Genomic DNA, 27,251 nt, shown 5'->3' with positions numbered 1-27,251 from the left:
GAAGAAGAAAGAAGCCCAATCATAGCGCGAACCAGTAAATTCAAAAAATCTGTACTGTTTGTGTCGACAGCGAGTCGGTGTTGACGAACAACAGTCGTCTGAAGCGTCAAATAAAGGAAATAAAGGTAAGAACGAGGATATGACATGCCCACATATACACTTTCATGTTCGACAGGAACGCAATATTTGAACAATAACGACGTAAGTGACGCAATTTTGCTTTTACAGCGTCGTCTAAATGGAGTCCAAGCTGATCAAACACTTAGTTGGACTCAATGTACAAATAAGTCGCAGTGATGGTGAGTTGTTAATGTTAAGTCACAATCATGTCGTGTTCGTCGCCGTCAGGCGTTTCACCAACTGTTTATGTATATACTTATATATTTTAAACTAGGCCGAGTTCATGGGGCAACTGTGAAATTTGTCGACGCCTTAAAACCCTCGGCGACGGTCGAGTGGGCGGACGGTGACTGCCATCGAATGAAGGAGGTCAGTGAAAATACTCAAGTTTTATATGAACAACTCAAATCTAATAGTATCACCAGTCCAGCCACTGCGCGTTTTGATTTGGGTGGACAAAAGTTCTCGTTCTACATTGTATCTTTTGGTATCACTGCTGCTGGGCGGAAAGAATAAACCCTCTTAAAACCTAAATCCTTCATTTGTTGAATGAATTCGCATTGATTTATTTTCAACAATTTTGTCCAATTAGTTTAGCTTCCACAGTTACCGTCCCCAACTAAACTTGAGTCTTGTAGGTGGCCAAAAATAACTAAAGTCTTACTTTCTGTTTTCTGGTTGTTTTATCAGAAGCTTGAGTTCTGTTTTAGTCACCCCCCCCCAAAAATCATCAACTGAACTGGAGAAAGTTGATGCTCTATCTCAACAATTCAAAACTGCATAGTACAGTGGTACCTCAATTTACGAAATTAATTGGTTCGGGGAAGTAGTTTCTTAACTTGGAAATTCTGTAAGTAGAGGCGCGTTTTCCATGTAAATGCCCTAATCTGTTTCGAGCTCCCAAAATCTTTTATAATGCAAAAAATGCATCAAAACATGTAACAAATACATGTTACAATTAGATTATTGCACATTAAACATAAAATCAGAGTTGTGCATAATTAAAAAAATAATAACAATAATAATAATAATAATAACTGAGCAAACAATAAAAGTTAATACTGAAGTAAACCTGTCGGAACATGAGAGGCGAATGAAGAGGATGCCGGGATAAACACATATACATACAGTAGAGGTCCCTCTTAGCCAATTGGATGCCAAGAATGCTGCGCAATAGACATGTGTCGAATACCGGTTTGAAGGTATACCGTGGTATGAAAACGTCATGGTTTCAAAACCACAAAAAAATTCTGTCATACCATCCCTACGGTATTAGCTATTTTTTATGTACCGAAAATACAGGGTGAAATCCCTTGCTTGCAGTTGCAAGGCTCAACCCTCCCCCACCGGCCGTTGCTCAGTGTCAGTGAGTCAGCCGTTGCTACACGATGGCTGGAGGAGATGAAACTCCAGCACCCCACCCCCATTGAAGAAACGAAAATAGCTGGTATGGGAATACTTCGGATACAGATAAGTTAGACGGCTGTGGCTTAGAGGAGGAAGGCCAACCGACATGTAAGACATGTTTGCGCAAGGTGGCTGCCGAGGAGGCAATACCTCTGATATGATTTTGCATTTATACAAAATTAAAGGTTAATAAACACTGTCATGAATGTTTCTCACCAGCTACGAGAATTCACTCCAGTGTGTCTAGCAGTGGTAAAACATGTTGTTCTCTCTGGGAACTTTGTGTTGAAAGAAAGTAAGTGTATAATGTAAACATGATACGAGTCTTACTCATGTGCTTTTTATGGGGAAAAAATATTATGTTCAGTTTCTAACCCAGATATCTCTAAAGTGACACATTTTAGAGCTGTAGTTGCAATATCATGAGACTGTGATATTTTGTTTTAAAGTTATCATACCGTCAGGATGTCATCCCGGCACATGCCTACTACTCAATAGCCAATGGCGGAGCAGCTATAAGTATGTTACGTTTAGTAAACTCTGGTAGCTGCGAGTACCAGCCATACTGTATTTTTGCCTTTCGTAATCTGAAATTTATTTTGTAACGAGAGGCAATATTTTCCATTTGATGTGTGTCTGAACCTGAAGATTCTGTATGTAGAGATTGTATTTGAAACAAATTTCTGAATTGGGTTAAAAGCAAAACTGAAAATTCACAAAATGTAGGTTTTTGACAAATCACATTATCAGCTATGGTTGACTGCTGTATACTCTTCTTGTGTCTTCCCCCAATGTTCAAGTGAGGGTAGAAACTCAAAAAGTAATAAACTGTTTTTGACAACGTAAGAACTAAAGTGCAGTTTGAAATGTAGGGAGTAAGATTAAAAAACTGAGGTGGCATATGTGATCATATAAAGATTACAGTTGCAATACATTAACTTTTTAATCCATTCAGGTGGAGTTGGATGACATGTTTACGTTCAACCCAGAGCTGCTGGACCACCTACGTTCTATTGTGAAGTCTGCTGAGCAGTCCCAACCTCCTCCAACAGAAAAGGTGCATTCTCCTCTCATTGCCACAAAATATATGAGCCGAAAGTGTGTTTGTCGGGGTTTTTCCTGGCTCAGTCAAAGTAGAGATGGTGTTATGTGTGTTTGCTGTTTGTCAAACAAAACGTTCGTTTTAGCTCTGCATACCGTTACTGATACTGTGGCATAATTCTATATCTCTGCTTTTGTAGACATATAATGGTCGACTGCGCTCGTCCAGAGTTCCTGGCAAGCCCTCGAGTACGTGAATTAAATCCACTATTTGACATGTTCTAAATGTGTTGTTTGTGATACCTAATTCTGTACTTCCCTACGAAAGCCCAGTCTCAATCAAAGGACAACACTAAAGAGACAGATTGGCAAGGCAATGAAAACTAGTATAGCTCTCGCTGTTTTAGCAAACATCCTCTTCATCACGCCTGTCTTGGTGGTGGTATGGTGCAGATGCAAACAAGCCTGCTCACTGATCAAAAATACTTTATAGTCACTTGTTTCACTGGTGAATGGATGCAAAGCACACTCATTATCCAGCAACTGATTTCACACAACTACGGTAAATTTAAGGAAAATGTTCTGTTTTTTTCTCTTTGAAACTGTTCCAAAGTGTATAACATTTTCTATGACCCTACCCCCATTGCATGGGTATTCTTTTGGCTTCACAAATAAGCCACCAAGCTTTTTTTTCCCCCCTCTCTCTAGTTGGCACCATGGAGTCCAAGCTGACCAAACACTTAGTTGGACTCAATGTACAAATCAGTCGCAGTAATGGTGAGTTGATAATGTTACGTCACAATAATGTCGTGTTCGTCGCTGTAAACACGTTTCACCAGCTGTTTTTACACAGATTTTTCTTTTTAATTTTTAACCTAGGCCGCGTCCATGGGGCAACTGTGAAATTTGTCGATGCCTTAAAACCCACGGTGACAGTGGAGTGGGCCGAGGGTGACGCCCATCAAATGAAGGAGGTCAGTCAAAATACTCAAGTTTCTTATCAACTGTTCAAATCCAGTAATATATTACCTGTATATTAGTGATAGCAGCTTGAAACAATCTTCAAAACGTGCTCCAAACCGACGACGTGAATTTCTATTGCTCTAGAGCTTGCCTCAAATCACACGACATATGACGTATGAAACAGGAATTTTTTGGTTTCCTAAATGAAACACCCCCTTTGGTTCATAGTTCAATCAGGTGACTGACACTGGCAGTCTCAATTCTGACCGGTGATTGGTTGAGACAATTTAAATTTGGGTGCCTCATTACTTCAGAACTACGCTTACGAATATAGGCAAGTTTCCTGAGTGAAACATGGGCGGCGCCATCTTAGAAAATTTCTGCTTCGAACTTCCGGTTTAGAAAAAAAACCTTATGAGTTGCGGTTGAAGTTAGCAGTGTGTTGACGAAGTTTAAACTGCAAAATCAAACCAGAGGAGCCCACAGAATCTCCAAAAATGGATTCAGCAGGACGTAGATGAGACTCCAAGACGTTGTGTGTGTGTGAACTCATCACTTAGTTGTTAATTCGTGGACAAAATTATGACAACCTGTCCGTCTGTGTTGACGTGAAGTGTAGCTTGATACGCCGCCCACTTGAGTGAGCAAAACGAGGTGACATTACAAATAATATTACATTTGCAGAATGCAGAAGGGCTGACAGATTTTTTTGTTACAAGGAAATACTACAAGGTATGTACATATAAACAAAAATAGTATGTCATTTTCTATTGCAGATATTGGACAACACGATTCCATTTCTTGTTTTATTTAAAACGATTGGTACATGTGCAAAACAGGTCAATAAATCACAATTTTAGGGCTGTCCCAAACGACTAATTTTCTCCCGATTAGTCAGCCGACTATTTTTACAATTAGTCGACTAATCTAATAATTGAAAAAAAAAAAAAAATGGTTTTTGTTTTTGTTTTTTGTTTACTAATTTAGCAATGAAATTTTTGTTGACACTTATCAATTCACAAAAAACATTGGAACACTTAAATTATTTATTAAAGTACAAATAAACACGTAAACAACAATAATAAATCACAAATAAACAATGAGTTCAAATGTTGATAGAATTAACTAGTGTAGCATCCCGATTGAAAAGATGGTCTCTTAAACTGATGGTTTACAACTTTTTTTCCATCCTTGATGTAATCACACTGTAAGAGCTATGGTGCACACAAATAAAACAACACAATTGGAAATTAACAAAAACTGCACTTGAGGTGTTTATTCACGGCCGACGTGCAGCCAAGCTTGGCATTGAAGAGACAGGACAGAAGAGTGTACCCTCCTTTGTTTCTTTGAAATTAGTCAATGTTTTGGACACTCTGGTGCGCTTTTTTTTGGCTTTGTGCCGCTTTCCCCGCTTGCATACAGCGCATCCGACATTCTGAACTTTCCACGCCTATATTTTTTTTAACCCTTCATTAACCATCGACGAGATGTTGTGCTCGTCGACGGATTTACGTCATCGATGACGTACACTATGTCGACTAGTCGGGACAGCTCTACACAATTTATAAAATTATGAGGTGAATAGCAAACGATAATGTGATATCAGACAGCACAGCTCCTAAGCCTCCCCAAACTTTAACCTGACATTACGGAGACCATCGGCGGCCACCTGACGGGCTTTGTTACGCTGTCCTCTGTAATTCCAGCTCCAATAGCGTCTGTTAAAATTTCTGCAGTTTAAAGCTCGTAGTTGGATCTCGGGATCGAGGTGACGGTCCGCCGCAAGGCGAGCCACAGTCTGTCCTAGCCCCAGCCTCTCGGCCGCCCACGACGACATAGTCTCGATATAGTAGTATGCCCATCAACGTACAGTAAGTGTTGCTGTGAGGCACATCAATTTATCTTCCCTTGCCTAACAGCGTTTTCCACCTGTAAACAAATGAACAAAAAAACTTTTAACACTTGCATTTATGCGTTTCCGTTTACATAAATGTGACATCCTACACGTACTGATTAGCAGCAAGCTAGCAGCAGATAGCATGTGTTGAAGCCACAGCAGTACAGTAGTTGTAGTAAATAATATTACACATCATAATTACAATCATCGTATTAACAATATCAAAGACAACAAGTCGTTTCATGCGCAAGATTTTAGCGTTAGTATTTTTTGAGCATCGGACACATGAAAATGCAGGGATAGGATGAACATACACATCCATATCCATACATATACATCCATACACAGCGGCAACATGACTGAAAAAACACCCGGTCTTTGCGGCGGCACAATCTTGGTTCCACATCTGCCTTCATGAACATGTTTTGTCTGATCCTACTGCAAATAGCAATTACACAGAGCAAAACAAATGCATTATGAATAAAAATCTGAATAATATAATAATATTAATGTAACAAATGGGGTTCTAATGTGGCGGATGTGTTTTGCGTGGTGTACCTGAACGCACTGCGTGGCTGCCTTGACAGAGTGAGGGAGGGAGGACTTTTTACTTTCACTTTGTTCAGCTAGGGCGGACATTAGGCACTGGGGATGGTCCCGATCCAGGTTTTTGCACTTTTGATCCGATACCGATATTGTTTTGCACTTCCGATCCGATGCCAATACTGGCCGATACCGATACTGGCCTATCTGAGCATGTATTAAAGTTTAAAGTTATTTAGCCTCCTTACTTAGTTGTCAGACTCAAGTTGAAAAAGGTTTTAGTACTCTTGATAACAACTAGCCAGCTGAATTAGGTGAGTTTGAATAACACACAATGGTTGGTAACAAGAAACTGACCTGTTTATTCAGTGACAAACACCAAACATTATAAATAACAAACAGAAATGGCATAGTCAGTCAGTAAAACGGGCAAATAATATTGTAAACTGTCTTAAAAAAGCAAAACACACAAACAGCCTCAGTGGAAAATCCCACAAACCCCCCAAGCTATTGGATGCTTTTAATGTTTCGTGCATCAGTTACAAAAATTGTATAAAAAGCCTCTCAGGTTTAAATAAATGACTATTTCAGTATCAAGTTAACATTTTAAAACAGTAAATAAAATACTCAAGTCCCAATTCTGTATCAGCAGCTTTAAACTACATTCAAATCATTTAATTTTGCCAATCAACTGTTAAAGTTGTTAAAATTGCTCCCGTTATTCCATAATTTCCCTTCTGTCTACTTTCGACATGTGAAAGTTTTAAAACTGTTTTGAAGATGGATTCAAGTCACGATTTGCTGATTTAGGAGTATTTTAGATAAAAAGTTAATTAGGTTCGCTTGGAAGGATAACAACAGCCTACTAGGGAAGTCTCCTGCTTTAAGATGGCAGCTGTTTACTAACGCAACTAGTTTTCAATACTTCAATGTTGCTAACGCCGTCGAGTCTGTCATTTTGCATCTAGTTCTATATACATATGATATCTATTATCTACAGTAAAACGATGTTGACGTAGTTTGTAGCGGCTGTCAGCAGCAGTCAGGTATTCTTGTGTTTTTTATCCAGCGGCATGAGTTGAGCTAAGGCCGTGAGTTGAGCATTGGTATTACCCGAGTCTATGACAAGCATGATGTTTACTCTCGGGACGCAATGCGGTCCATTTCTCTTTGTGTCCCGAAGACCGCTCTGTGTATTAGTTCCGCTTTACTTGACATATTTCAATAATCGGAATTTGTTTGTGAATCGTTCTTGAATCTTCCACGGCCGAATCGCTCAAGGATGTAATGACGGCTGGGCATGTTGTACCGTGGTTCTAAGTGTTGGATGGTGCGTCTTTACTCACGAGAGATAATGGCTCATTATCCAGAATGAATTCTTCGGCAATGACTCTTGTTATTCCCTGAGCTTTGGGACTGTCGGGTGCCAGTTTGTCACGCATAGGAAAAGTTTCTGCCAGTGTTAGTTGCGTAGGACCTTTCTTTTTGTCTTCGGTTTTCTTAACATACTTCTTATATTGTTTGTGGTAGTATTTCGCTAAATGCTTGATTAGGTTGGTTGTATTAAAACTTCTTGCAGCTTTACCACCACGCTTGACTTTATCGTGGCATATGTTGCACTCTGCCTCTTCGTCTTTGTCGTCCTTTAAGGTGAAATGATCCCACACATCTGACATTTTTACCAATAAAGTCTCTCGGTAAATTGGGAGACGAAAATGTAAATGTAGTGTGTTGAAAGTGTGCCGTAAAATGCGGACCGGATTTTAGGGAAACCGAAGCAAAAACTGGAATGGATTATGTAAATCGGTGCGCGACCGGACTTTTAAAAAAAACTGGATCAGAAGTCTGGATCGGAATTTTTCCGTGTTGGCCGATCCGATACCGATGCGCATTTTTTTCCTCATATCGGCGTTCGATCCTATCCAAATATTGGATCGGGACATCTCTATTAGGCATGTTGTGTTGCACAAGTTCCGAAATAAAGGATTAAAAACCTGACGAAGCTGATGATTTTTTGGCGATGTTACCACAATAATAGTCACCTTAACTTATAAAGACCAGCTAACGGAGGTCGGGGGAGGACTGTCGAGATTCTAGACAATCCGCGGACATATTGTCAACTAGTCAGTTCACAGACATGCCCACCATGCTAATATTTTTGTATCATTTCCAGCTTCATTTCAATGGTAAGCCTCACCTTTTTCCATTTTTTGCCACCTGTACTAACATTGTTTGAACCCATGTTGATTTCTCTCAAAAGAAAATCCACTGTGTGTCAGTCTTGCGGGAAAATAAAATACTGTGGCGCTGTCATAAATCGTCATATTTCGAGCATGTCGTCGGATGGAGAAACAAATGGCGGGATAAATTTTTTCCTCGGATGTTGAAAAGATCGTGTGTCGGAGCAATCGTATGTCGAGGTACCATTGTACTTCGGAAAATTGTCTATAAAATTTGTCGGCTGTCCTTGCCGGGGTTCGTGTACGTAATTGCAGTTGAGTTGCTGAGAAATCGATTTTGTTTGCTCATTAACAAGCCAGTTGGGAAGGGAGCCCGTTAATAACAAGCCAGTTGGGAAGGGAGCCCGTTATGAAACGTGGGAACACTATAATCTGAGGTACATGCACTGTCTATAAGCATGTAACGTAAGAAATGTCATTTTAAATAGTTACATGATTAACAAAATTCAAGTTTGGTATGGATACTCTGGACAGAGATGCTTCTGATTAGGGTTGGGTATCGTTTGAATTTCAACGATTCCGATTCCACGCTTCGATTCTGGCTCCAAACTATTCTCGATTCCGATTCTTTTAATAGGCAGGGCCAAAAAATTGCAGTTATATTAATTTCTTAACATCTCAATTATTTTTTTGTAATTATTTGAACTTTCAATTAACTTTGCTATGAATTTCTTACAGGGATTTTTCTAACTTTTATATAAATACCAGTCTTTGAACTTGAATATGATGAAGTTTCTTTCCACAAGAGTGCACTTTGACAAAGATGTTTATTTTTCAAAAGCTTATGGAGGAAACATTTACACTTATCCTTTTGCCTTTGTTTTAGATTAGAATGTTATGATGCAGGCATTTATTGTATTGTATCGTTTGTTTAAAGTGCTTGTGACATGAAAAAGCATGTTTATTTCATAATACACGCGGTATTTTATGCTCCTGAATGATATGGACCGCTTGGATGTGTGTGGAAGCGATCGCTATATTTATTTAGTACAGAGAGCGGTTCAACTACAGAGAAACAATCAATACCTTTCTTTACCAAAAGTTGCCCCACCCGTTGCACCATCGCTCCCAAACTCTTCGCTGAACCTCTGTGGATGTTTGTTCTCGATGACCGTCTTGCAGGCATTTCCTCGCAAAAAATCAAAATAAAACGTGTCGTTCTTTATTGTTTTTTTATGCCGCTCTCCTGACTTCTTCTGTGTGTCTATTGCGGTAGATCAAAGGGTCGCATGCGTGAATGCCCCACCACCAGCACGTCAGAGAATAAAGGAGCTGATTCGCTGGTTTCCTGGCGGTAGGAGAGTGAGATCACAGCAATGACACCCGTTTGGCTATCAGGCGCAACTCTCAACTTTCACGATCCATTGAATTTTTTTCGATAGCACAAACAGTTTAGGATTTGGGGTAGTTCAAAGTACGCATGCAGAAATGTGTCGCTGGCGACACATCCGTCGTTAAAGGTTAATAGAATGATGTAATAAGAATTTGGTTTATTATTTCATGTTTTCTTAAAAAAGTGACAGCTGTTTCTTTTAAGAGGATGACGAAATGGCACATCATCCCGTGTGCATCAAACAGAAAAGGAAAGATGTATTTGGAGCCCTTGCAGTTTGTTTGTGCCAGGAGAGGTCACTGCTAATTAAGCTTCGTGTACTGAACCTATTTTTTGAAGTAATTTGCCCAAGTGGTTTGAAGCTTCTTAAAAGCTTCATTGGCCATCACTACTGTACATGACATCTATTAAGCATTTTGAATTGGGTTGACAAAAGTTCTAACTTTACAATGGGTCAAGAATAAACACACTTAAAACCTTAATCCTACATTTGTTAATGAATTCACATTGATTTATTTTCAACAATTTTTGCCCAGTGACATTTTAGTTTCCACTGTTACCATGCCCATCTACCTAACAGAGCCTTTAGAGTGGAGTGCAGGCCGATCAAATTTAAACTCTATTAGCAATGAAGCTATTTCTTCAGCCAACTAAATTAAGATTTTGCCATGTAGGTGGCCAAAAATAACAGAGGTCTTGTTTTCTGTCTTCTGGTTGTTTTATCAAGGCGTTTGACTCATGCAAGAAGCCAAGTACATACCGTATTTTTCGGACTATAAGTTGTTTTGTTTTTTTTTTCATAGTTTTGCTGGGGGTGTGACTTATACTCTGGAGTGACTTATGTGTGAAATTATGATTACATTATTATATCATTTCACATGTTATTTTGGTGTTTTGGAGTGACACTGATGGTTTAGTAAACTTGTTAGCATGTTCTGTTATCTGAATAACTCTTAATAGCTGTCACGTTAACATACCGGCCACGTTCGCATTTCTTTGTTCATGCAGCATGTAACATTATTATACTGTACGCTTATTCAGCATGTTGTTCCCTATTGTATTTTTTATTTTAAATTGCCTTTCAAGATGACACATCTCTTCTAATTATTTGATTTTATCAAGTAAATTTTCCTCCCAAATGCTACTTATGCGACTTATGTTTTTTTTTTTTTTTTTTTTTTTTTTTTCCCCTCCTCATTGAGCATTTTTGGGCTGGTGCGACTTATAGTCAGGTGCGACTTAGTCTGGAAAAATATGGTAAAACTGACTATTTTGACAACGTAAGAGATAGCAGTTTCAGATGAAGGGATTAAGAGCAAGGGCATAGGGATGGTAGGGACAAAGCACTACCAACTTTGCTCAAACTGTCTAGTGTTTTACCAGAAAGAAGGCTCATTTTTTATGTGTTTTTGTTATACCCTAAGAGTTTTTTTAAAATTATATTTATAGACAATGTTGAGTGGTCATGAGATAAATGTTGTTGTTTTTTTACATTCCTGGATAGCTAAGATTCTTAAAAAGTTTGTATTATAGTGTATATGAATATAATTTTAGTTATGTTCAAATGTAATGTAATTTAAATTTGCTAATAAAATCAGGACATTTATTCTAGTTTTCAAAATGTTTTTTTTTAATAGTTTTTGAAAACATAGGTTTGAATTGAACAGTGTACCACCTGGACCAATACACAAGAAAGTTAGTATAGTAAAGGTTTATTTTGCATTGGTCATTTTGGTGAGAAATTTTGCTCTGAACCCCGTTAAACCAATCTGTTTGGTTATATTAATGTCCCGTCCCCAGCAAAAAGTGTACATGCAGGTTATGCTGTTATATCGTCCATACCAATGTTGAGACCAAACCTACGCCCTTGATTAAGAGTTAAAAATTGTGAGATGTCATAAATAATTTTGTAAAGTTGTGGAGTTTTAACATATTTCTGCACCTGTATTGCTCTTTTTAAATGCATCCAGGTGGAATTGGACGACGTGTTTAAACTCAATCCAGAAGTGCTGGAGCACATACAATCTAAATCTGCTGAGCAGTCACAACCTCCCTCTACAGTAAAGGTGCATTCCTCCTCTCTTTGCCACAACATATATGAGCCGAAAATTTATTTGTCTGGGCTTTTCCTAGTTCAGATCTGGGTAGAGGTACTTGGTATGTTTGTTGTTTGTCAAATACTTCCAGTTACCGATACTGTGGCATAATTGTATAATTTTGTTTTTGTAGATGTATATTGGTCGTCTGCGTTCATCCAGGATTCCCGGCCCACCCTCGAGTACGTAAATAAAATCCACTCTTGGACATGTTCTGAATGTGTTACGTGGAGCTTATGATACCTAATTCTGTACTTCCTACTAAAGCCCCGTCTCAATTAAAGAACAACAGTAAAGGCAATGAAAGCGCTCTTCCTTCCCTGTTTTAGCAAATCACTTAATCACTCCTGTTTTGGTGGTATCAAGGTGCAATTGCAAACAAGCCTGCTAGAGGAACATCACTTACCACATACTTTATAGTCACTTGTTTCACTGGTGAATGAATGCCAATCACACTCGTTATTCAGCAACTGATTTCACACCACTACGATAAATTTAAGGGAGACGTTTCTGGTTTTTCCATTTAAAACTCCTTGGAAGTGTTTCACATTTTCTATGACCATACCACTAGTGCATGGGTATTCTTTTCATATGACTACACAAATAAGCCACTTATGTAACACCCCCCCCCCCCCCCCCCCCCCCCCCCCATCTAGTTGTCACTCGGTCCAAGGACAGACTTACAACACGATTACAGTCTCAACCTTCTATCGATGAGCCTTGTGAGCTTCCAACTTCGACATCCCTCACAAATCATGGTTGGTGAGCCTAACCCTCATATTAAAGCAAGCGCATTTATAACCTCAACACTTTTATTATTGTATAGGAACTCTCAATGAGCCGCGAAAAAAGACTGACAAACCAGCTTCATCTGTGCCCTTTGTTCTTGATACTGTTAAGGAAAATTATGAACCAGTGGAAATGGCCGCTAGAGGTAAGTTACCACTAATGGCAGATGCTCTTAAGATTAGAGGTGTGCGAAATTTCCGCTTGTTAGATTGTTTGCGATTCAGCCGTGGAAGATTCGAGAATGATTCACAACCAAATTCCGATCATTGAAATATGCCAAATAAAGCGGAACTAAAACACAGCGCGGTCACGGGACGCAATGAGGAATGGACCGAGAGTAAACATCATGCTTGTCATTACCCAGGTAATGTCGATGCTCAACTCACAGCTCTGGCTGAACTCATGCAGCTAGATAAAAAAAAAAAAAAATCCTGACTGCTACCGACAGCCGCTACAAACTAAGCCCACATAATGCTACTTTGATATCACATGTATAAAGAACTAGATACAAAATGACAGACTCAGCGGCATTAGCAGCACATGTATTGAGAAGTAGATGCGAAATGACAGACTTTGTCGGCTTTGGTAAACAGCCGCCATATTAAAGCAGTAGACTTCCCTGGAAGGCTGTTGTAGCGAACCTTCTGAGAGAACCTAATTTTTATTAATTATCCGATTATTACCCTTTGCCTTGGCAATGGTTGTACAACCCCGGAGGCTCGACAAATTTTTTTCAAAGGTGCCGATTTTGAAAGCCCATGGGGAGGGTGTGGTGGCGGTTGTAGGATTTTTCTTAAACTGGGGCCAAAAAGGGGCGCTGTGTAACTCTCAGGAACCAAGTGTTGCTGTTCTGTGTTTGTTTTGGTCACCAAGGCAAAATGAAGATTATCCTGCATCTTTTTAATAATTCAAATTTAATCATGATGTGTGCAAATGACTTCACACTAAATTTAATCATTTTTTTTGAAAAGCAATTTTTAACAGAAAAGTATCATTAATATTTAATATGCTCTAGAAACAAAATTCTCATTCTCTCTCACTTCAGAAAAGGATTCTACCATTACCATGCTTTGTAATAAAATGGGAACTGGGGCACTTCAGGGGCCATTCAAATTAGAAAGGGGGCCAGTTCCCCTATGCCCCCCACCCCCTTAAACCGCTACTGGGAGGGTGCATTCCCGTCAGCAGTGAGCGCTGGCGTCGTAATAGCATTCTGTTTGGTGGACGTAGACACAAACGTCACGGCAAATTTGGGACACACGAAAAATGGGTCCTACACTTCCAATTGCAAAAATGAATGAGATCTCTATTAGGGCTGTCAAACGATTAAAAATTTTAATCGAGTTAATTACGGCTCAAAAATTAATTAATCGTAATTAATCGCAATTCAAACCATCTATAAAATATGCCATATTTTTCTGTGAATTATATATATATTCTGTAAAATGTTGGAATGGAAAGATAAGACACAAGATGGATATATATATACATTCAACATACGGTACATAAGGACTGTAGTGGGCATTTCACTCTACTGTCATTTAAATCTGTCTATGCTGTCCTCACTCCGAAGCGTCTACTTTTTCCAACGCTAGACAGCTAGTGAACGACGCCTTAATAATCAGACTTCTTCCTTTTTCATCTGATTTATTAATAAATTGGCCTCAAACCATTGTCCCCTTTAAAACTACAAAAAAAAGTACACAAGCATTGCATTAGCAACAACGTTAGCTTAGCACGCTATACAGGTTAACTAAACATAAACAAAAAGCGTCTCATACAAAAAATATAACATTTCGCTTATTAACATAATATGTACATTCTTTACAACAACCATACTTACGGACAAATCTTGTCCAAGGATCATATAAGCACAACAGAGACGTCGTGCAGCCATATTGAACGAAAGGAGAAAAACAATAAACCATGTCGCAAAGCGACCACAAGAGTTCGCTGTTAGCACAAAAAGCCTTGCTGTAAAACTTATCAAAAGGCAGAATACTGTCTGAGCGGGACATGTGCGTTAATTGCGTCAAATATTTTAACGTGATTAATTTAAAAAATTAATTACCGCGCGCAAAATGCTATTCCAGAAAAATGGGTCCCACACCTCCAATTGCAAAGTTAAATGAGATCTTTATGTAAAATTGTCAATTTTTGGAGATTAGAAAAAGTTCCTCTAAGGTTGTAATTACATGAGACACCATTTTTCTCTGCATCCCTCAGGCAAAAGGAAAACCCTGATGCACCAGGACCTCGTCAAAGCTAGCAAACGGCTGTCTTCTGTCGACAAGCTTTCTGAGGTTCAAAAACAGAAGGGAAAGGTTAGTGTTGGTTTGTTCATTACTTTTACAACTTTCATCAAACTGCTCAGCGAAACTCACCCTTCTGCGTTTACTCTCAAAGTTGAAAGAGTGTGCTCGGCCCAACCAGAAATTCTACGAAATGATCCAAGACTACCGAGAGACCTTGGAAAGCCTTCCGATATCAGTCAGCGATGTGGTGCGTCCATCCTCTAGTACTATCTACAAGTGAATGTTTCGTTGCTGTTATGCTTTTTTTCCCCCCCTGAAGTTACTTTATATTTTGCAGATTGAGTCTCACAGAATTTGTGTGTGCGTCCGCAAACGGCCCCTAAACAAGAAAGGTATGTATGGAGAAAAAAACTGAATAGCTGTTCTGTCAAACCGTAAGACCCTTTCTTTTTCTTTTTTTTTTTTTTTTTAAATTTGTCTGTTAAGAATTGACTAGAAAGGAGATCGATGTGATTTCGGTACCTGGGAGAGGCACCGTAGTGGTCCATGAGCCAAAGCAAAAAGTGGACCTCACCAAGTACCTGGAAAACAAGACCTTTCAGTTTGACCACTGCTTTGATGAAGAATCTACCAATGAATTGGTCTACAGGTAGTGTACTCTTTGTCTTTAGCAAACCAAAAGGAAAGACAAATCTTGACTTGCGGTTGACCTGAATTATAGTTTTTTCGTACCAGTGCTTGGCGTTCTTTTGATGGTGCTTGATAGTGGGCAGAGAACTCAAATCCTTCCACAACAAGCAGCAGCGATATGATGGCTAGAACAATTCGGCAAAATGTTTCTTCCTATCCAAATGTGTTTTTCAAGGCTTGTTTGTTATACTTTTGTCGAAACGGAAAACTTAAGATGCACTTCTAGTTCGTAATTTTTCACAGCCTTGAAAGAAATAGTGCTGAATGATATGGCTTTAAGTGGTTTTTGCAGAAGGTCAATACTGGGGCTGCAGCTATTGATTATTTTTCATGTAATCAATTAATCTATTGATACTTCAAATAATGAAGTAATTGGATTACAAACATTTAATGCCTTGCAGAATAGATTTTGTAAACCAAAAAAAAGTGTTTATGCTTGCAATAATTATTTTGGCTAGCCAATATTGCACTTTCAAAAGAGCATTGATTGCAAATACAAAATAAAATTCCTTACTGCTTCTTCAAAGTATGCAGAACAGTAATTTTATTTCACAAGAGCAATAAATGCATTGAAAACTAAATTTAAATATCTGAACTTGGCATCAAATGGTATAAAAAAAATAAATGAGCATCTATGTGGGGAAAAAAGAACAACTGGCTAACTTGCATAGCAATGTTTTTTTAATTTTTTTTTTTTTTTTTACAAAGCTCTTTTAAAAAATTGTTAAAACACATATTCCCACAACAAGATACTAAATTATGAATGGATAAGGAAACATTAGGTCAAACAAAAACTTACAACCTTATGTTGGCATTAACAGGGGAGAAGATGGATTCAGCCGTTAATTATACATACTCTAAGACATTATATCATACTCACTGTTGCCACTAGAGGGCACTGTATCCACCCAAATCGATAAAACTAAATGCAAACACTTTCTAAACAAACCGTAACAATGCCATTTTAAACAAATCCTCGAAGCAGCCAAATTTGATTCGAAACTTTTTTTTCTAATCAAATTGCTCAAGTTAATCGATTGATTAATCGTTGCAGCACTAATCGATATTCACAAAGAATATCATTGAAAGAAATGTATAACACTGAACCATACCAAATTAATTTTCATTATAAACATGTTTATTTAACATTTACCGTATTGGCCCGAATATAAGACAGCCCTGATTATAAGACGACCCCCTCTTTTTCAAGACTCAAGTTTGGGGGAAAAAAAACTTTTTGAACACCAAATTTTTATACAGAAAATAATTACAGTCTATCTGAAACAAATGATTATAACAATATATTTGAGAGAAAAAGAATGTTATTTTGCCTCATTCAAATCTTAAGATCTGAACAATTAAATATGTAAACTAAAGTGCAATCACATTTGTAAATGAATGGCTTCTGGTTTTTGAAATGTGAATAAACTAATCTATTGTGATAAAACAACAAAATTGCAATAACTGCATTAACCATCAAACTGAAGTCTAACTATAACTGTAGTTTTGAAACAAATCTGAATAAGGAAAAACATTGCAATAAAATAATGCACATTAGTTGAACTTGAGAGTAGCTGAGATCTGTCATGACAGAACATCGCTTCAATGATATCTAGCGTCGTGAATGGGTATAACGTCTAGACCGTGAACATAAGACGACCCCCACTTTTTCAGTCTTATTTCAATGCAAAAAACAGTCTAATATTCGGGCCAATACGGTATATCAGTGGTTTTTAACCTCGCGAAAGGTACTGCACCCCAAGGGTTTCACATGTGCATTCACCAAACCCTTTGAAATTTGGATATTTTTTCCCCAAATTCAAACTGATATCTCAGTGAATTCCTGTTCAAAATTCTTCTCATTGAGACCACGCTACCCATAAGTCTGTTATACTTCCTCATACCAAGTGCGAGTCCATTTCCACTGAGCAAACCAGTTTTTCTTCCCATAAGAACGAGGATAAGCACCTAAATGGAATAAGCCTGTAAATTGGGGGCAAACCTGGTCTAAAATAACACTTTGCCTCGATTTAGTTGGTGTACGAAAATAAGGTTCTGAGTTTAACATTTGCCAAACCCCTGAGACTTACCGAATCCCTGGGGTTCAATCAAACCCATGTTAATAACCATTGATTTAGATTATTACTGAGCCCTCAAATGACTAGTTTTGACACTGGGAGGAGCCACCGTTGCCACTAGCTAGCTGCATGCGTGAACTGTAATGAGTAGCTTGTGCATTTTGATCATCAACAACTATTGTGACACATTAATCGTTGATACTAGGGCTGTCCCAAACGACTATTTTTCTCCCGATTAGTCAGCAGACTTTTTTAACAATTAGTCGACTCTTGTAATATTTTTTTTTTCTTAAAATTTTGTTGACTCTTGTTAATTCACAAAAACATTTTTGAACACTTAATTTTTTTATTTAAGTAAAAATAAACACATAAATAACAATAATCACACGTAAACAATTGTCAAATGCTGATAGCATTAACTAGTGCTAAAGAATGGAATGTAAACAGATTCAGAACACTGACTTTACCTTTCCAACATGATTCAAAACAATTCTTTAAAAAAAAATCTACGTGTTAAAAATATGTAGCATTAATATTATAGTACATTACTACATGTTAGGGATGCAATGATACAGTCAAGTGGTTTTTTTTTTTTTTTCTGATGTTTTTTTATTTTGCTAACAAGCAAAAATAACATCGCCATCATATAAACATTCATTTTAGTGCATAATATTTATGTGCTTACTTACTGATCTGAAGAAATTTTGTATAAAAGTGCTGAGAACAATATTCACTGTTTGTAAAGTGAGGCAGGGCACACTGTTGATTGCTACAGTTCTCTTAGCAGCTAGGTTTACCACATGAGCAAATCTTACTACGTGGTCCGAGTCCATCTGTGTCACGTACTGAATTAAAATACTTGCAACATTATCTATAGTCACTGGTATGGATTGATTTGGCCTGCTTAACTTCCATTCAGTCATGGCAGTTTTGAAATCATCAATGTAGTTTATGGACTACGTGCCCCATGATCACTCTGGGCTCACGTAGCCAGTAGCGTGGGACTTGTGTGTGTGGGGGGGGGGTCTAACTTAGCACATCTAGTTTGCGATTTGATGATATCTAGTGTGTGCTTGCGAGTGTTGTCGGCGCATTAAAAAAGTGTGATTGCGAGTGTTGTCGGAGCATTAAAAAAGTTAACAAACGCCACAGAAGTCACGTCTGCTCATTACTGCACAACACCAGCATATGACAATCGACTTTCATAAACTGGACGAGTTTGAAGTACAGCGCGCTCAATTTGCCTCTCTTGTCTATCTTTTAACCGTGAGGTAGCTGTCAGTGTCCAGCTGTCTGTTGTCAAAGTGAGGTTGTTCGTAGCAGCCAAGTCGGGTCACAATGTTTTGGCGGACTTCGTTGTAAATATCCGGGAACACGGTCTTTGTGGAATATGTACGAGAGGGGATAGCGTATCAGCAAACCCAAAATGCTGCTACACAGCGGATCTGTACGACGCTGAAACTGCGTCCTCAAACTTCTGTCTTTCCTCGCTACCCATTGATGTCATGTCTGATTCCTCTGCCACAAACAAATGCAGCGTGACTCACTCCGCCCTCCATGCAGCTTGGGGGAGGAGAGGAGGAGAGCTGCTCGCGGGGAGGAGCTGTCTCAAAGCTTTTCAAGCCACAGCCCTAAGTTTTTTATGCACCCCGGGCATATTAGCGAATGCAAGCAAGAAAGAAATCGGAAAATACATTTTGGGAGTTTTTCATTTGCTTCGAATATTTTTGCGTATTGAATTAAAGAGGACGTATCGAACGGTTCAATATAAAACAGTATTGTTGCATCCTTACTACCATGTATATGGCGGAAAACACAGACAAGACTGAGAGAGCAGTTTCTGCTCTTGTACTCCTCTTTAAAAGAAACTGCTATATTTTAAGCCAAAATAAGTTGTGTTTGATAGAACAATATGTCTATTCTGCCATAGCAAGATTCATGGCGCATTAAGCCCCCAAACTATTTTTATTTTGTCCGTTTTGCCCTGAAAACCCCGGTTTACAGACGTCGCGCAACCGCTTTTGTTTCAACCAAGCCATAAAACGAAGGTAATTAATTGTATTTCTTATTCAAAATGTCTGTCATTTGTAGCTCAGAATCATTAATTGATGTCTAATATTTAGTTAAAAAAAAGACTTTAAAAAATTATTCACTCACATATTTTAAACTTTTTTAAACAAATTAAGTCACAATGAAAAAAATGTTGTCCGTAAAAAAGTCACGGATATCGACCTCATAACTATCGCTTAATTGTATTTTTTTTTTTTTTGTGACTGTCGCATATTCTCCGGTATGTTAGATGATAAATAATCGATCCCAACATAGAAAAATTGAGGAGGAAAAAAAAAGGTTAAAAGGGTAAATATATGAAAAAGAAAATCTCGACCACTCCTTGATGTCCGCGATTTCTGCACTGCGACCCTTGTTGTATTACCATGTTTTACCCATAAAATCCCCTCAAAATCCAGCTGTGGCCATTCACAGCTGTGTCTTGACACTCAGTGATACATGCTACATGGAGTTTTTGGATCGAAAAAAGGTAAGTACGCGATAATAATTTGTTAAAGTCATGGCGTCTGTAATTCTGCTCTCACATGCTCTCGTGAGCGCTCTCGTTTTGCTGTTTCAATTTTTTTTTTTTTTTAAATCTAAAAATGCCCTCTTGTTCAAAATTGTTCTTCCCCCAGAAAATTGAAATTTTAAGTTTTCCAATGATGTATCACGCGCGCATATCGGACAATTTGGAAATTTGCCCAAATTGGGGGTCTCAGAGCGGAACTTCAAGTCACCTGAGTGTTTTCTGCCATATACATAATAACCCGTTAAAATATAAAGTAAGATTGGTGCGGTCATGGACTATATCGTAAGCAGGCCATTGTTTTTTTTTGTTTTTGTTTTTTTTTTATGTCCAAGGAGCAGAAACTAATTCTAACCATTCTAAAAAATACAATCTGCATGCTGTGCAGACTACAGAAATTTTGAGACCTACAGCTTTCGGGACCAGTAGCAGAGTAGATAAATAAATGTCCTGTGTAACTGGTGTGAAGTATGTGAAAATAACTTAATGAGGCACGTTGATACGACGCACATAAAGGCAACTTCAATTAAAAAATGTCTTTAAAAATTACAACTGGGTGGCAGCACTTCAGGCGTTTATTCACGGCCGACGTGCAGCCATGCTATGCAATCTTGGCATTGCAGAGACCGCACACGACAGTGTACCCTCCTTTGTTTTGTTGAAATAAATCCATGCTTTGGCCACTCAGGTGTTTTTTTTTTTTTTTTTTTGGCTATGTGCCGCTCTCCCCGCTTGCATCCCGAGCGTCTGCCATTCTCAACTTTCCACGCATATATTTCTTTTTAAGCCTTCATTAACAGTCAACGGGATGGTGTGCTTGACGATGCATTTCGTCACCGATGACGTTGACTACAACGACTAGTCAGGATTGCTCTAGTTGATACTACAAACAAATGAAAAAATTTACCACCAAGAGGTCGTTCGCCCATTGCTACACAAACCAACAAAGCTTGCAGAAGTTTTTTTGCAGTTGCTGTTTCTCAAGTTTATAGTGTTTTGTTTTACTGTCCTTTGAAATTCTCCAGATTCACAGCAAAGCCTTTGGTGCAGTCCATCTTCGAGGGTGGCATGGCCACATGTTTTGCCTACGGGCAAACAGGAAGTGGGAAAACTCACGTAAGTGTCCTCGAGTAAAGCCGGTGTCAAATTCCAACTGTGGCTTGATGCCTTTTCTGCTTCTACAGACAATGGGTGGCGATTTCACAGGCAAGCAGCAAAATTGTGCCAGGGGAATTTACGCTTTAGCAGGTGGGAGTGAAGGATAATGACATATCTGAAGCTTGTTTTATGCTGGTTGTTTCACAATCTCACTTTTTTTTTTTTTAGCCCAGGATGTTTTCTCGTACCTCAATCACTGGAGATACAATGATCTGAATCTGTCTGCATATGTCAGCTTCTTTGAAATCTACAACGGAAAAGTAAGTTACTTTCTCATTTGTTTGCGACCATTTGTTACAGTGTTTGTTCTTGTTTTGTTTTTTCTCTCTCCACGCTTCCACAATCAATTGTTCTTGCCTAAGTGTTTGTTGGTTCTCATTTAGTAATTTTGTCACATCCTCAATTCCATTGCTTTGTCCCGGCTTCTTTAGTCATTAGTTGTTGGTTTCTGTAGTTGATTTCTTTTGTTCTGTCCCATTTGTTCATTAAATGATTTACTTGCTCTGATTAGTTTTCAGTCTGGCGTTTTTATATTATGTCATCTTGATCATTCATGTTGTTTCTGTCTGCTCAGTGATTTTTGGTTTCAATTCTTCTTTATTCATATTTTCTGTACCTCTCTGATTTGTGGACTCATTGTTTTTCTCATATCTGAGTTGCAAGTTTCCCCTTCTTGGCTGTCTTCAGGTGTACGACTTGTTGAATAAGAAAGCCATGCTGCGGGTGTTGGAGGACGAGCATCAGCAGGTGCAGGTGGTGGGCCTGCAGGAGGTCTGCGTAGCCACTGCAGATATGGTTATTAAGATGATACAGCAGGGCACTGCTTGCAGGTATCGACCGAACCATTGTGTTGGTGATATTGCACACCTTTTGTCATTATATTCCAGCTTTCATCATGTCTATGACAATTTCTTAAAAATACTCCAATGGAAGCCATTTTCAATTTCTTATGATACTACCCCATTTGCACCCCCCCCCCCCCCCAAAAAAAAAAATCCAGAACATTTGGTCAGACTTCTGCCAACGCCAACTCCTCGCGCTCCCACGCCATCCTTCAGATTGTCCTCAGACGCAATGACCGCAACAACACGCTTCACGGAAAGTTCTCACTGGTTGACCTGGCGGGCAACGAGCGTGGCACTGATGTCTACAGCAATGACCGCGCCACATTGGTGGAGACTGCTGAGATCAACCGCAGCCTCCTGACGCTGAAGGTGCAACATTAACTCTGAAAGCTTGTAACATGGCGGTATTTAAACCTGTTCTGAAATGTTTTTGTGTTTTGTCCACTCAAATCGTAGGAGTGCATCCGATCACTCGGCATGAACAGTGATCACATTCCTTTCAGGATGAGCACTTTAACAAAGGTTCTCCGGGATTCTTTCATCGGGGAGAATTCCAAAACTTGCATGGTATGGAAATGTTTTAGACTTTGACCTTGGTCACTGCTATATAACAGACAAAGGGTGAAATAGTTGTACGCTTATGCGCATGGATTAAAGTTCTTCGTCGTAGTGATGAAAATCCGTCAGCCGGGGGGTGCTGGTGGGTGGTAATGCATGAGGGAATGGAGCCCTATAATTTTACAAGTGTTAGTGATTGTTACAGTATTTTTTTAATCATTGTTTTTGTACACAGTGGTACCACTACTTACGACATTCATTGGTTCTGGAAGTAGTCTCGTAACCTTAAAATTCCCTAAGTAGATACGGGTTTCCAAGTAAATACCCTATTCTGGGGGTCAGCAACCCACGGCTCTAGAGCCACATGAGACTCTTTTGTGCTGCCCTAGTGACTCCCTGGAGCCTTTTCAAAAATGTTAAAATATGGAATAAGATGGGATAGGGAAATATATTTTTTGCTTTAATACGATGTCTGTCAGACAAACATAACACAAATATTCTTCTAATTCATTAATATTGTAAAGAAGTTGAACTGGAGGCGGCATTTTACAACAGAGTAGTCACTTGGTGCGTCATTCTCTATAGGATACACTGAAGGGAAAATAAACATTTAATCTTCCAACTTAGTCATTTTGATAGTATGCTAATATAGATACATACAGCATGTGTTGGCTTCATTATAAGGCTTTTATTTTTTCGCGGCTCCAGACATGTTTTTTTTTTTTTTTTTTTTTTTTTTTTTTGGTCCTATATGGCTCTTTCAACATTTTGCCGACCCCTGCCCTAATCTGTTCCAAACACTACTGAAATGCCACATTAAATTTTATAATCTGGGTAAAACGGAATAAAACAGCTAAACACATTGGAATCATTCCATATACCTAACCTAACAGTTAATTTCTGAAACCCAAAAAGACTCACACGCCTCTCCCTGGTGCAGTTACAAAAGCCTGCAGCCGTTTGGCTGGTGTGATGCGAAAAATAAACAAATTACTCCGCCAAATGAGCTGAATCCGCAGTCCATCTGCATGCTGTATTGTGAGATGCTGACCATTGTGATGTCACATTTGCATTTGTCCTAAACCCGAGACTGGTGCCAGAAGTAACTCATCTTCTTGACGCGGGATTCGAAAATTGAATTTATAAAATGATCGCTTCCATTTCATTCAGGAGCATAGAACACTGTGTGAAATATGAAATAAACATGCTTTTTGGTGTCGTATGCACTTCAAGCTATTCACTTAGAAATTTCTGACTCTAGTGTGTACATGTAGTTTGCCCATCATCACTTCCCAGTTTTCATTTTTGTCATTGGCCTTGAGCTTGTATAGAACCCCAAAAGGGTCAAAATTAAATAGAAACATTGATAAATAACGGAAAATTTGTCTATTAAACCTTTAACTCCTTCAGACCCGCATTTTTTCTGCTGGGCAAAAAAATTAAAAATCTTAGCTGATTTTTACTTTGGTCGGGGTTATTTCATGCTTTTATTGGTTATTTTTAATGTTAATGTGTTTTTGATAAGAAATGAGCACTTAGGTTTGCCTTTTTGAAGTTGCGTTTTGTCTCAGCCATTTTCAAAGAGCCAAAAATAACAGGTCGTGCTAAACCTCATGTTTTGATTTCGATCGGTAACGTTTCGTCCAATCATCTCGCAGAAGTGGCAATGGCAACTAACGTCTGTGTACAGTGGGGCAAATAAGTATTTAGTCAACCACTAATTGTGCAAGTTCTCCCACTTGAAAATATTAGAGAGGCCTGTAATTGTAAACATGGGTAAGTCTCAACCATGAGAGACAGAATGTGGGGGGGGGCGGGGGGGGGGGGGACAGAAAATCACATTGTTTGATTTTTAAAGAATTTATTTGCAAATCATGGTGGAAAATAAGTATTTGGTCAATACCAAAAGTTCATCTCAATACTTTGTTATGTACCCTTTGTTGGCAATAACTGAGCCCAAACGTTTTCTGTAACAGTTCACAAGCTTTTCACACACTGTTGCTGGTATTTTGGCCCATTCCACCATGCAGATCTCCTCTCGAGCAGTGATGTTTTGGGGCTGTCATTGGGCAACACGGACTTTCAACTCCCTCCACAGATTTTCTTTGCGGTTAAGATCTGGAGACTGGCTAGGCCAGTCCAGGACCTCGAAATGCTTCTTACAAAGCCACTGCTTTGTTGCCCTGGCTGTGTGTTTGGGATCATTGTCATGCTGAAAGACCCAGCAACGTCTCATCTTCAATGCCCTTGCTAAAGGAAGGAGATTTTCACTCAAAATCTTTTGATATATGGCCCCATTCATTCTTTCCTTTACACAGATCAGTCGTCCTGGTCCCTTTGCAGAAAAACAGCCACAAAGCATGATGTTTCCACCCCCATGCTTCACAGTGGGTATGGTGTTCTTCGGATGCAATTCAGTATTCTTTCTCCTCCAGTTCTGTTTTGGTTTCATCTGACCATAACACATTCTCCCAGTCCACTTCTGGATCTTCCAAATGCTCTCTAGTGAACCGCAGACGGGTCTGGACGTGTACTGGCTTCAGCAGGGGGACATGTCTGGCAGTGCAGGATTTGAGTCTCTGGTGTCGCATTGTGTTACTGATAGTAGCCTTTGTTACTGTGGTCCCAGCTCTCTGTAGGTTGTGGACAGGTGTCTTTTATACCGATAATGAGTTAAAACAGCCTCGTTAGACATCGTTAGAAGAAGTTAGACCTCTTTGACAGCCAGAAATCTTGTTTGTAGGTAACCAAATACTTATTTTCCACTCTAATTTAGAAATAAATTCTTTAAAAATCAATGTGATTTTCTTTTTCTCCACATTCTGTCTCTCATGGTTGAGGTTTACCAATGTTGACAATTACAGGCCTCTCTAATCTTTTCAAGTAGGAGAACTTGCACAACTGGTGGTTGACTAATTTGCCCCACTGTATTTATTGGTTTAGAGACTCACGCGCCATGTCCTTCAGCAGCATGCTCAGGTCTGAAGGGGTTGAATTGTAAAATAAGGTAATATTATTATGGAAAAGACTTAAGATAAGTCTTTTTTTCCACAATGTTTTTTTTTTCCATTTCATTGTCAATTTTTAGCACAAGCATCACTTTTAGAGTTACTCAGAGAAGTTGCGAATCGGTGTGATATAGTAATGAAAGGCCTTTACCTCAGCCCGAGCAAGGATTTCAGCAGCAGTATGTTTTTGACGAGATGCTTTTTGGAAATTTATGTTTATCCACACTACCAAATACTAACCAGCTAACCAGACTTCACAATCCAGCCAATCACATAACTGACTCCGCCTTATGTATTTGATTGACAGCAAAAGCTTCATTGTGCTGGAAAACGACATTATGGGGGAAAAAAAAGGCCATTATGGAAAAAGACATGGAAAAAATTTTGTGAAAGTCTTTTTAGCTTGTAAAAGGATATGGATGTAATTCTTAAATCTTTCATACATGCCACAATTTGACTTCCATCATCTCTGATTACCTTTCACTGCACATAATTTGTCCATTCTGCTGAATTACTTATCTTCCTGTCTTTCCTCTTAATCAGATTGCAATGGTGTCGCCGGGAATGGCGTCATGCGAATACACTATGAACACACTACGTTATGCTGACAGGTATGTATTTCATGTTAGATGCCTTCTTGAAGATTGGATTTGATGTGCTTCAATTGCTGAAATGCTGTTTATGGAATAGAGTTAAAGAGCTGAAAGAAGTCTCAAAAGCCACCGGAGGGCCCATAACACTGCAGCCAGCAAACAGCTCTTCAGAAGAGGTCAGCTCGGTGTTTTGATGTACGATGATGGTGAATGGACGTACTTGGAAATTTTCCAGTCTCAAACACCTGTTGTGACTCTTGTCATGTGTTAAAGGACACCACTGTGTATGATGCAATAAGTCATGTGGCAGACGTGGAGGAGAAAGTATATGGAGAGCTTCAGGTAGTCTTCACTTGTCTGCGTAATCCAACATTTTAAATGACAATGTTAATATTTTTGATTGTTAAGGAGATTGTTCAGAGAGCTAGCAACCTTGTAAAATCAATGGAGCAAACCACGTATGACAGCGAGGCAGGACTCGCCCATCTCATGGACTTTAACCAATTCTTGAAGTCTTCAAGGTTCCCGGGTTGGTGCAAATCAATTTTAATTCACACATTCCCAAGAAATGAATGTGGGAATTCTCTGCTCAAACTAACATGTCCTTGTTGCTTCAATTCCATCAACAGAAGTATTGCAGGCTTTGCAGTCAGCTATTTCGGGGGAGAAGAGAGCCAAAATGAATCGCTGAGTGATAAAAAGAGCTGTTTTAATAATGTTTATTTTATTATTATGAGCACTAATAAAGTTTTGTTTATCTTGTGTTTGCTGTGATTTCTTTGAATACCTAACCCTAATACCTTTTTACCCACTGCATATTTTTACACATTACTGCTGGATTTCCTAATTTCATAAACAGGAAAAAAATCCCACTGTAAATACAGCTATGTATATTCTTTCATAGACCCAGGAAATAGTAACTACTATTATCAACGTGTTAAATTGTTTATACCATACCTTTGATTGAGGGAACAATACTATGAAGCATTTTTTTTTCTAATGAAATCCATGGTGACAAATCTGCCAACAAACCTCTCCTTGAAATTGTACAAAATC

The 27,251-nt window shown here is 38.8% G+C and overlaps 1 protein-coding gene across 3 annotated transcripts; it reads left to right on the top strand.

Annotated features, from left to right (window-relative positions):
- Positions 1-26,959, top strand: kif2c (kinesin family member 2C). Of its 3 annotated transcripts, XM_057858247.1 has the most exons (28): positions 1-125; positions 229-299; positions 395-489; positions 2,483-2,584; positions 2,769-2,817; positions 2,897-2,941; positions 3,277-3,345; positions 3,448-3,542; positions 11,518-11,613; positions 11,777-11,825; positions 11,911-11,940; positions 12,300-12,401; positions 12,470-12,577; positions 14,659-14,756; positions 14,839-14,934; positions 15,025-15,079; positions 15,174-15,336; positions 21,059-21,149; positions 21,218-21,281; positions 21,360-21,451; positions 21,879-22,021; positions 22,192-22,405; positions 22,493-22,603; positions 26,146-26,213; positions 26,293-26,371; positions 26,469-26,537; positions 26,604-26,724; positions 26,825-26,959. In XM_057858247.1, the coding sequence occupies exons 2-28, from the start codon at positions 239-241 to the stop codon at positions 26,884-26,886; spliced, it is 2,427 nt and encodes an 808-aa protein (XP_057714230.1). In that variant the 5' UTR covers positions 1-125; positions 229-238; the 3' UTR covers positions 26,887-26,959. The 3 variants fall into 3 exon arrangements, with proteins under 3 accessions (XP_057714230.1, XP_057714232.1, XP_057714231.1); XM_057858249.1 differs by lacking the exon at positions 2,897-2,941; XM_057858248.1 differs by lacking the exon at positions 11,911-11,940.
- Positions 26,960-27,251: the final 292 nt, after the last annotated feature.

The sequence above is a fragment of the Corythoichthys intestinalis genome, chromosome 14, assembly GCF_030265065.1.
Source record: "Corythoichthys intestinalis isolate RoL2023-P3 chromosome 14, ASM3026506v1, whole genome shotgun sequence".
Classification (NCBI taxonomy): domain Eukaryota; kingdom Metazoa; phylum Chordata; class Actinopteri; order Syngnathiformes; family Syngnathidae; genus Corythoichthys; species Corythoichthys intestinalis.
This window is presented reverse-complemented; position numbering and strand designations above follow the sequence as displayed.

Bases quoted from the DNA above. Each gene is read 5' to 3' on its own strand.
- kif2c (XM_057858247.1), top strand. From the start codon at position 239: ATGGAGTCCAAGCTGATCAAACACTTAGTTGGACTCAATGTACAAATA. The intron at 21,452-21,878 runs GTAAGTTACTTT...GGCTGTCTTCAG, and splicing joins TTGAAATCTACAACGGAAAA to GTGTACGACTTGTTGAATAA. The intron at 26,538-26,603 runs GTAGTCTTCACT...TTGATTGTTAAG, and splicing joins AAGTATATGGAGAGCTTCAG to GAGATTGTTCAGAGAGCTAG.